Raw genomic sequence first — 11758 nt, forward strand, 5'->3', positions numbered from 1 at the left:
TGCTTGTGCATGTCTGTGCATCTGTTCCTCTCTCTTTTATTGTGAATGTGTGCGTTTATGAATATGTTGTCTATTCCCAGAGATATGACTGTGTTTGTGTATGTGTGTGTGTGTGTGTGTGTGTAACACTACCGTATGTCCGTCCCACCATACATATGCAGTCTGACTCTTTGCAGAGCTATTTGTGTTTGTTTGTGTGCCTCTGGGCCTCCAGAGCATCAGATACAGATCAAGGCAAAAAAATTACGTGTAATCATTCCCAGTCTGCTTTGAGAATATCAACGGTTTTGAGTCGTCGGAGTCCGGAAACAGAGCTTGGATTTTGCCGTGGAAAACTGTTACAGAAGACACAATTCAATGTCATTTACTGACACTGACACTGACACTTTTCAGACAATTTTGTGAGTGGATTGGGGCATACTGATAACATGTTGTTGTGCAATTAATTGTGAACATATTTTGATTTGAATGTAATATGAAACAAAAGTTCTTTGGACCGACAAGTTGCTGCTTAGGATGAGCTGAGTTGTGCTCCCCACTTTTCTCCATGATGCACTGAAGCTTTAGAGCAGGATCAAAAAGCACACAGCTCACACCTTTCACCATTTATCTCTGAGCGACTAAACGTCTCATTTTCTTGAAAGACAATTACATACCGGTGCGCCACAGGCACATTATAACAATCCAGTGGCAGCTGTGACCGGCGGTGGTATGAACGTGGAGGCCGGCTCTTCTCAGACCTGATGATTGGTGGGTTCACAGAAACCACTTTCAGGTCACGATCGGGATCAGGTCACGGCAGAGAGCCGCATCAAGACAGTTGCACAGCAAAGTTTCCAGTGTTAAAGTGTTGATTTTTCATTGACAATTATTTGGAGTTTAACAAGTGTTGATTGGAGAGTTGTTTGTCCACTCAGAGAGCTGATTTGGCTCTGAGGCAGCTGTTCAAAACTATCCAAAAGTGTTAAATTAACTGATGGATGCAAACTTATAGAAACACTGAACAGCATTCCTTGTGGAGGGTAAACAACTAAAATCACTTCACTGACCTTTTTATTTGCAGAATGGAGTTTCCCCCCTTTTTAGGTTGACATTCATTTTGGAGTTTTGGTGTCCTAAAGCCCAAAGATATCAGGTGGTGTAACTGTCTCCAAACACACAAATAACATAACTAAACTGCAATAAAAAAGGTCAGTTTTCTCAATACAATTCTTAATCAAATGCTACAATATAGACTACACTACAAATAATGTTTCTAGGTTTTCAGTAGGCTAGTGGTAAATAGCTAAGAGTGAAAGAGCTTTATATAAAATTTTTATAGAGTTGTTGCACCACTTGACAGCAATCTTGCAACCTTAAATAATGCAACCTTAAACACTATAAAACAAACATGCCTACGCAAAATAGGCCTACATTGTTGTGGACTTCAAATTGCATTTCAAACCCATTTTGATTTGATATTTTTTTCTAGTCATATTTTTTTCTCCTTTGAAAACCTTATGTAGGCCTGTCATTGTCCCATTTTCATTTAGTATAAATTCTTCCTTAGATTTTGTCTTTATTTTCACCTTGTATGTAGGCTATCACTCAAAAACAAACAAAAAACCACTGCAACATGCTGCATCTTCCTTATTTTGGGCCCTTACTCTGAAAATCCCGAGTGGAAGTCCCTCCTGCCGGCCGCTTTGCGCGCTCCCGCGTTGTTTTGGGAACGTTATCATGGTCAGCGCACTCCCGAGTCTGTATCTGTCATCCGCTTCGGGCTGACATCACACAGCGGATTACAATGTCAAATATTTTACAAGCGCTGCGAGCTCATGGCTTCACCGGGCTACGGAGAGAATCGTTGCCGCGTTTCCTTGCACATCCTTAAAATATAAAGAGCCGATTCATCTTTAACGGGATTATTATTCTGCGGGCAGGATGCATTCAAGTTAAGGTAGGTGACAGAGTTGTAGCCTATTTTATCGCTTTGATTTGAAGTTATTGTGCGTCTCCATAGATGTGATCCGAAATAATTTGTGAGGTTTTTTGGGAGATGTTTCGTGCAGCAGCATCATCTGCCCGCGTCTCCCTTTCGCGTCTTTATGTGAAAAGTTGTCCGGCTGTAACATTGACTCCCGTATTACGTAATGGGAGTGCGGACACTGCCGAGCAGATGTTACAGAAAGGTGCTGTGATGACAAATCTCTGACAGCACGACCTCGCTGCTTATTGCGTTACAGCATCACTGTGTCAGCCTGCAATATCTCACACAAGTTTTTTCTCCCCCATAATCACTAATGGACCCTTTGCATTTTTACTGTAACTTATTCACCTTTTCTATTCTTGTGTATGTATTCTCTTTTCTTCTATTTATGTGTAATTGTCTGATGAGCCTTGAATAAAGTTTGAATGAATGAATGAATGAATAATGACAAACTTGAAATTATTCACCATAATCCTCATAGAGACATGCAGTACCCTAACAAACTATTAATCCTATAATACATTTTAGAATAAATATTAGGCCTATAGCAAAGCCAGGAATAGTCTATATAAATATTACAGGGGTTGTATAGGAGTTATTATAGTGATGCCATAGGAGGTAAAAGATACTTGGTCAGGTCATTATAAACTCTCCACAGACACCCTCTAAGTCCCTATAGGACTCCTACAGAAATATCATTAGTATTTTATTTTAGATATTTCTTGTTTGTAGTTTTAACTGGTGTAAAAACTTTCTCTTTCTCCCTTTTCTCTGTGGTCCTTTTATCAGAGAAGATGGAAAGTGTTTTCACATCACAACTGATTAGACACACGTAATAATAATAATGATAATTCTACTACTATTACCACTGCCACTACTATAGGCTACTACTACTAATAAGAAGTAGAAGAAGATGAAGAAGAGGGAGAATCATATCATCAATTTTTGTAATGATGGACTACACTTGGGACTTATTGCACTTTTCCAAACAAAGTGTTACAAAGTGCTACTAAAAAACAAACAACACACCAATACAGTGCCGTTATTTAACCCTGCTGTGTGCGGCGTTGTGCCCAGGTCGGTCTATGTGAGTGTGTGAGCCAGGTCAGAGGTCATGCTGCGGAGGGAATCAGACTCCCACGGCCTCTTTTCCTCCAGAGAGACATCCGACAACGACTGTGAGGTGAGGCGAAGCAGCAGCAGCGCTCTCTCTCTGTGTGTGTGTGTGTGTGTGTGTGTGTGTGTGTGTACAGATGTGCATCATGCTGTAAGCCTCTGCATGAGAAGTGTGTGTGTTTGTGTGGGCTTGTGTGCATGTCTTGCAGCAAACCACAGTGTGCGAGAGGTGAGCTCAGATAAACGTAATGTAAAAGCAGTCTTAGCGTCACATTTGGTGGCCTGTAATTGACACAAACACTAAAGTCACATTGTCAAAATAGAGATGAGTAAGCGGGCTAATTAGAGCAGAGATCCGACAGAAACATCTAGTGAAGAGATAATACAGCTTATCACCATGCAGAAACTGGAATAATAACACTGCTTTGGCATTTGCTTTTTTGGCTTGTGAACGAGGCTTTTTAGCCTTCGTAGCTGAAATGTCTTGCGACGCTGGTCGATCTCGTTGAGGTGTTGAACATGTGAGTGGGTGGATGGGTGTGGGGGACTTCTTGGAATAATAATACATTTAATACATTTATTTGTATAGCGCCTTTCAAGCATGGAGGAAAAAGTGCTTTCCAGAATAAAGAAAGATAAAGTACAAAAGCACAATGGTGAAAAGAGAAGTATAAAATGCAAAAACAGGGGTAGAATACAAAAACACAGAGGTAAAAACTGAGATATACAGTAAAATGCCAGTGGGTGGGAGGTTTTTGCGTCACAACAGAGTACAGGGTGGAAAGTCAGATTTGAAAGCCAGAAATTTAAGCACCTGGTGAAGTAATCATTGAGTCATTGAACCTATCAACCCCCCACAGATGTATTAAGGCCATTTTGTGCTATGGGGAAATACAAATTGTACTTATTGCCCCTTTAACTGAAGTCTTTGAGGTTGTGAAATGGGAACCTCTCATAAAAGATTTACTAACTATCAAGTGTGATGTCTAAGTGATGTTATACCAGGTTTATGTAAGCGTCTGCCACTGTGTGTCTCACTGTACGCACTTACTGTGTGTGTGTAACCTCTGCTAATATGCTGCTTGCTTTCTAGTAATGCTCTAACAGCTTCCGATAAATCAATAGATCACATCTGATGATCCTCTCTCTCTCTCTCTCTCTCTCTCTCTCTCTCTCTCTCTCTCTCTCTCCCCCTCTCTCCTGTCTGGCTGTCTGTCTCTCTCTCAGATGGGGGCGAGTTGTGGAGAGGTGGATGTGGTGTGTCTGTGCGAGTCTGGTCCCTGTACACTTTATTCAGAAGCACACACGCCTACGCCGGTGAGTGCTTCTGCATCCGACTTAAGTGTCTGTGGACGCCGCTCCGCCCGCTCAAATCGCAGAGCGCTTCTTTGTCTGTAATCGTGCTCTAAATACATGGCTTTAACTTCCTTCTGACCTCGCTCTCTCTCTCTCTCTCTCTCTCTCTCACTCTCTCTCTCTCTCTCTCTCTCTCTCTCACACTGTCTCTCTCTCACTGCCTCTGTACTGTACATTTGAAGGGAAATGTCCATAAATATTGTCAGATTGTCATAATTCTTGAAATTGTCAGGTGAATTAAATCAGTCAATCATTAACTCACTTTCTCTCTCTCTCTCTCTCTCTCTCTCTCCATCTCTGTTACACACACGCACACACACACACACACACACTCTCTTCTCTCTCTCTCTCTCTCTCTCTCTCTCTCTCTCGCTGTCTTTTTCTCCCTGCCTTCCATACTTAGGACACACTGATGTGTGAACACTGTGGGAAGAACAGGGTAGTGATAACCAGGCACTCTGAGGGATATGGCACAGAGGTAATGTGTGTGTGTGTGTGTGTGTGTGTTTCTCTATGTTTTGTCCAGTCTGTGTGTGTGTGTATCTGCATGCATTCTGCCAAAATGAAGAAATCATGTGAGTAAATGAGCAACACAAAGCATATGGAAAGCATGCGGGCCCGTTTTCCTGGTCTGGTTCCAGGGATCCAGTCGTCCGCTAGAGGACGAGGTAAATGTCACTAAATACAAGCATCTGCTGGCTATCAGATGTCAACACCTGTCTCCTGATACTCATAAAACTGTGTGTTGCTTTTGGGCACGTTTCCTGCAGTTGGCTCAGATTACGTTCTCACTTCTAAGGAACCTGCATTGCAGTTTGCTTGAAAGAGGACAGAGACTCGCTTGGTGCGGTTATTTGCTTTCCACTTGAGTTAAAATGGCATTGTTCTCACCTTCCAAACAAACCGAACTAAAGGAGTAAACACTCCAGAGTTCGAATAAATCGCTCCAAACATGCTTGGTGTGAACTAGACTAGGCGCTAGACGAGTTGCCACATAAGACGGCATAATGAGTGCTAGAAAGTTTAGACAATTACAGGTGAAAACAACACCAGCAAATACTATTTTTACCCGCCGCCTGGTACTCAGATCTCAGCCGAACGCCGGCGCCTGAGACAGCAGTTTCCACCAGCATCCACAAAACACCAAATGATGGAATTTCTTTTGAAAGAATGGTGTTGCATCTGTCCAGCAGAGACCCACACACACGGAGAGTGAAGCTGATCTGACAGCCTGATGAGGCGGCCCAACAAGACACTTTATCTCTGCGTTGCCTTTATTTTGGCAGTCACCTGTATGTGTGTGTGTAAGCTTCAAGGTGTCAAGGCCCTAGCATGCGAGTGTGTGTTACATGATTGACGCTAGGGTTCGACAGAATGGCGGATATAGACGTTTTTGGACATATTTTTGGACATATTTTGTGTCGGTATTCAATGTCAGTGAGACAGTGGAAGACATAGGATTGACAGCAGACTATACATATCACTCTATGGTAGACTGTTTTATCAGTTTGTGTGTTTCTTGTGAGCTTAAAGTCACAATGAAACCGCATTTTGAGAGCATCTTGCTTCCTTAATGTGATGTATTTGCTGTTGAATCAGGATATTGAGGAGTGATCATTCAAAAGTGTAAACCAATGGGTTATCAGTTAAGTAGAGAGACACAGTTTTATTTGACGGGAAGGGCGGAGGGGCGGGATCGTTCAAAAATCTGTGATGGTTTTATTTGGTTGGAATTTTTATGTCTGTCACGATGAAGTCACCGCTAAAGATTTTCCGTTTTCCGGGGGAAGTAAAAGTAATGAGATTTTGATATAAAAACACTATAAGATACATTTTGTTTTTGACACAAATTGTCAAATAGGTGTATGGTATCATGGTTTGTCATTTTTCATTTCAGTGTGACTTTAAGTATCTCAGACAATATGAACCACCCACCACATTGATGTCAAGTCACTCATAGAGTCACTGAGCTAATTACTCATGAACTATACCAGTGTGCAGAGGTGTCCAGTGAATCATGCATAATGACAATGGTGATAATGTAAAGTGACGCATGTGCACACGCACACCCACACACACACACACACACACACACACACACACACACACACACACACACACACACACACACACACATCAAGTCTTGTTGCTTTTGGTTTACACATAGTGGGAGTAAGTGATGATTCATCGGACTGCTGCAGGGGCGGACTTAGTGATTTGGGGGCCCTAGGCAAAGGCAAGCATGGGCCCCCCCTGAATACCAACCCTCACCCTTTTCAATGCATGCTTTTTATACATATCATTTATATACATATCATATCATTGTTGCTAGTAGAGCTAACATTAGCTTCACTACAGCTTGATTCTTTCATGAAAAAAGTTGTCAACAAAGCATTTACTTTCCTCTTTGTTGGTTTGGTTACATTTTTACTGTGATATGAGGAGGGGTGTTTTTCATTATATACATTTCTTTTAAATTGATGAAAAATAAGCTCATATTACTTGATAATCTTGTCTTTTGTGAGGCCGTCTGACTGCTGGGGCCTGAAGCAGTCGCCTGCTTTTACTTAATAGTTAGACTGCTGAGCTCTTCTGTACAGCTTCAAATCGCTGCTGTCATGGGAAAACCTAAAACCTGAATGTGGAGACAAAACGTGCTTCTCTATAGACTTAGCCTAAGATTCCTGAGACATGAAACCCCTTCAAGACTCACGATGACCCATGATGAAATCCCAAACGCAGCTTGAACTTGAACCTGTTGCTAACTGGTGATCTTGTTGCTGTAGTTGTGTTTTTATCATGGCCTTTTTCTATGAGGCTTTTTAAATGATTATTTATTTGTTTTTATTTTCTATTCCTTGTTTTACTGTTGTTCTAATTGCTCTTGTTGCTTTAGTTGTGTTTTCATCGACACTACCTTATATTTTTACTTTTTTATTTGTTGTGAGGCAACAAATAAAAGAAAAAAAACAGTTTTGAACGGTGCTATATAAATAAAGTTTATTATTATAAAGTTATTATTGTGGGATTCAAATGTCTTAGTGTTAATGTGTAATGTATACCCGTGTGTGTGTGTGTGTGTGTGTGTGTGCTTGTTCACATTTTATACCTTTGCAGGAGGAGTGTGTCTTGTCTGATCCTCAGGGGGAGAGTGACGCAGACGCTGACATAGAGGATACAGACTGCAGGTTTGACGTGCACACACACACACACACACACACACACACACACACATGGTATCTGTTCTCTTTTCATTCTTTCCACCTCTGACCTCCTGCCTTTGACTCGATTGGTTCAGACTGCAGGAGCCAGGCTCTCTCCAGCGAATCAGCTCGCGGAGACGTAAGCGTCCGCGGATAGCGCGGCAAGACACCACAGAGAGCGAGGACGACGGTGGGCGGAGTCACAGATCCCATCGCTGGAACCTCAGGCTCAGTCCGCACAGAGCCCACAGCAGGACCATACTGGAGGTAGGTAACAGCACTGAGAAGTCCAGGTGTCGACCAAGAAAATCAGAGAAAAACAGAGAAAAACAGACCCGTCATATCAGCCTAAATCACAAAGTGGGGCTGCAGCAGGGAAAAGAGTCCCATCCCCACTAATTGAGACGCCACAGATTCACCCTGTTTGCCCAAATGAAATTCTAGTGTCAGGTATGGATGCGTCTCCGCCCACAAAAAGTGATGAGTCAAAACTTCAGAGCAAAATCCAAATCTGTCTCCTATAAAGCAGCAAGCGAGCGCTCCTTCCAGAGAAAGCTGGACTCACCAACATCACATCCTTTGGTATAAAGCATCACAGACCGGCCGGGTTGCTACACATGAGCGAGCTGTGTGACGTTTACTGACCTCACCTTACAGGATTTCTGGGTATTGAAGTTCAAACAGTTTTCAAACAGTTAACTCTCGCTGCCATTTGGAGTTACCAACCTGCAAAGTTGCCTAGTGTAGCTTTAACTTTAATAACTGCAACTGGATAAATGTGTTAACTTGCCAACTGTAAGCATCAGTATGAACCCAATTTTCATTTTTTTAATTTAAAGTAGAGTGAGCAGTCCTCTTCCCTTAGTATTCATACTAAGGGAGTGGGAACATATTGGGGGAGAAGAAGAAGGAGGTTCTGATGGGATATGAGGTTTCTTCAGGGTCTTTACTACTGCATCATCTCTTTGTGCCAGTATTAAAAACAATCTATACCATGGAACAATATTAGAGGTGTGCATTAAACAACAGACTTATTGTACCTATGCATCTATAGGTGAGAACAATACCATTCAAACTCGTGCTGCACCAACTAACCGCTCCTGAACGCCTGAAAATGTGAGTCTCTGTCCTCTGCAAAGCGAACTGCAGTGCGGTTCATGAGGAGAGAGAACATAATCTCAAGCAAATACAGGAAGTGACCTCAAAACACAAGGTGTTATGGGTATAAGGTGACAGACGTTAAATCTGATAGCCAGCAGTTCCTCATGCTTGGAACGTCTAGCATAACAAAATGATCCAAGGGCAAAGCGCAGTCTGGACTGATGTTCATATTCAGCTATTTCTTCATGTGTTCTTACAAAACTACACTACAAGTCAAAAGTTTGGACACACCTGATTGAATGTACCATGTTTTTCATTATCTTAAAGCCATTTTGATCTAAAGGCTTATGCTTAAATGCTTGAAATTTGTTTCTTAGACAAATATAAATAGTGAAGTTGATCCTTTGTATGAATTTCTTTCCAAAGCCTTTGCCTTTCCATCAAGGCAAAGGGCGGCTACTTTAAAGAATCTAAAATATAAGATCGTTTTGATTTGTTTAACACTTTTTTGGTCACTGCATAATTCCATTTGTGTTATTTCATAGTTTTGATGTGTTTACTGTTATTCTAAAATGTGGAAAATAGTAAAAATAAAGAAAAATGTGGTGCGTCAATATACAAGCTGCTGGGCAGTGTGAACCTAAATGAACCAAATACAAAAATGCAACAAAGTAAACTTCAGACCAAAGACAACAAACTGTAGGAGTGATGTGATCGCACGCTTCATCTCTCTTTCTCTTCATCTATCTTGCAGGAGAGTGTATCGCAAGTCAGGCCGCTGGTCATCTGCCGGCCGGGCGTCGAGGGCCAGAAGACTTCAGTCGAATTTTCCAGAGGCCCCAAACAGCTGATTTCTCTGTGGCCCTCGTCCCTCTCTCTTCCCCTGATCCTCCTCCTCTCGCTCCCTCTCTCCCTCTCCCTGCTCATCGTTATCATGTCTTTCCTCCTGCCGTGGGCCAGCGCTTGACTTAACGTTTTCTCTTTTTACAGTTCTACAAGCGAAGAGTTTCATTCCAAAATGCAGAGAAAAAAAGTTGCACCTGCTCTAACAAAAACTAAAACTGATAGCACAAAATGAAAACAGATTATGGTGCTTTTTGAAGGAGAATAGGCCAACTTGTTTTGAAGAAAATGACATTCTAACGGACATGATCCTCCATATTTTAGAGATATTGAATGTTGATGATTTGTTTTTTTCCGCTCAGAATGGATAGACCGTTATGACATTTTGGAAGGAAGCTCTTTGATTGTTATTCTGTCCTGTGTTTTTTTTTGTTTTGTTTTTTCTCTGTTTTCAAGTGTAAGATCTGGGTCAGAGTGTTTGAAATCCTGTGCAGAAACATGTTATTTAATCAGGCAGGGACGATGATTGCTGGAAGGATCCCAGCACTCTCCCAAAATGTAAACATACTGATCTTCGGGAACGGTTGGTCTTGTGGTTATCGGGACCATCCCATAACCAGAAAGTCACAGTAGAAAAAGAAACAAATTCCTCATTACACTTTGTGTAATATGGCGGCTGAATGCACTGAATCCCTAAGAAATCCCTCCAGTGTTTCACATGTTTGACTCAGATCTTTCGTACTGCACGTTTGAACGTCCCTCGGATTAACGGCACTCTGTACATTCCCACCCAGCGCCGATCCGTCCACACAGAACCAACAGAAACGCGCCGCTTGTGTTTGCCTCACATCTCGCCCGCCCGTCTCTCGCTCTCTCTCACCCCCTCGTTTGTAAAAATAGACCTCTCATCTCGCTCCTTACACTAACGAGCCACGGGAGCGGTACGAGGGGGAAAGGTTTCAGGGTTGCGCGCGCAGGTACGGACTGCAGGCTACAATAGGAAAATATGTAAATGACGATGAAGCTGAACTATGCAATCCCTCTGTTCCTACCGCGGTATCTTAACCCCTCTGTCCTTGGCACTGTCGTCACCTTCCTGCCCCTCCTCTCTCTCTCTCTCTCTCTCTCTCTCTCTCTCTCTCTCTCTCTCTCTCTCTCTCTCTCTCTCTCTCTGAGGTGTATACTTTATGAATGCAGGGACTTATGGTTCTAAAATAGAGCTCGCCCTAGTTTAAAAAGCAATAGCAGGAGAGATCAGATATAGCTCCCATCTTGTACGGTGTACAGTCCATCTATTGTTTTAATTTAACGGTGTGGAATTTAAATGGATTACACGTGTTGATTTCAGACTGACTTGGCAACAGTTTTGAAAACAGATGGATGGTGGAATGTATTATTATCCTTCCCGGCTCCACTTAGTGTATTTGTATCAGTAAAATAAGGCAACCTCAAGTAAAAAGAGCTTTATAAACAGTGGATATTGGAAAGCAATTAAACAATTAAACCAAACAATTAAGCAATTTTTCAGCCCTACAGTTGAAACATCAGTGTCATTGTTTAGCGAGATTGAAAGCACAATCAATCATACTACTTATTTCAAGCTGTATAAACTGGAAAAAGCCATTTTGCCCAGGCTTTTCTGTACTGTATGTTTCATGTTATGTTGTTATTGTATGATGCTTTCAATGTTCTGATTAATTTTTCAATGTTTACACCGTGTTGCCGTTGCTCAGCAGCCCTGTAGACGAGTGTTGATTCTAAATTTAGACCAGGTTACACTGCAAAAGGCTCATACCATCATTTGCTTAATGTTTAAGACCTTCTTCTTTTGATCTCTTCCACACTGTTGTATTACCTGTCTTATATTTTGTTTCTGTGTATTATGTTCACCTCTGTGTTTCATGGGGCCATAGCAATTCAATAAAACTAGATTGTATTTTGACAAAGAAAAGTTTCCCTTGTTATGTTATGTACGTATGTATGTTGTGTCCGTTGTAGATTTGTTTTTATTACGTTTTTGTTTTATGAATTCACAATTAACACCTTTTGTGGTTTTCAGTTTCTTAACCTGCAAGCAGTATAGAGAGAGAGTGACAGAGAAAAAAAGAGAGATGTGGGGGAGGACAGGAAAAAGTCTCAGCATGACTCTTATGAAACATAAGGACTAAAC

General features: G+C 41.7%; 1 protein-coding gene across 1 annotated transcript; it reads left to right on the plus strand.

Moving 5' to 3' along the window:
• The first annotated feature begins 1839 nt into the window (after nt 1-1839).
• On the plus strand, nt 1840-11539 carry LOC139920855 (uncharacterized). The gene is made up of 7 exons (XM_071910943.2): nt 1840-1939; nt 3047-3152; nt 4313-4402; nt 4845-4919; nt 7559-7629; nt 7740-7911; nt 9500-11539. Exons 2-7 carry the CDS (start codon nt 3084-3086, stop codon nt 9710-9712), a joined length of 690 nt encoding a protein of 229 aa, XP_071767044.1. The 5' UTR covers nt 1840-1939; nt 3047-3083; the 3' UTR covers nt 9713-11539.
• Nucleotides 11540-11758: the final 219 nt, after the last annotated feature.

This window comes from Centroberyx gerrardi, chromosome 23 (genome assembly GCF_048128805.1).
Source record: "Centroberyx gerrardi isolate f3 chromosome 23, fCenGer3.hap1.cur.20231027, whole genome shotgun sequence".
NCBI classification, from domain to species: domain Eukaryota; kingdom Metazoa; phylum Chordata; class Actinopteri; order Beryciformes; family Berycidae; genus Centroberyx; species Centroberyx gerrardi.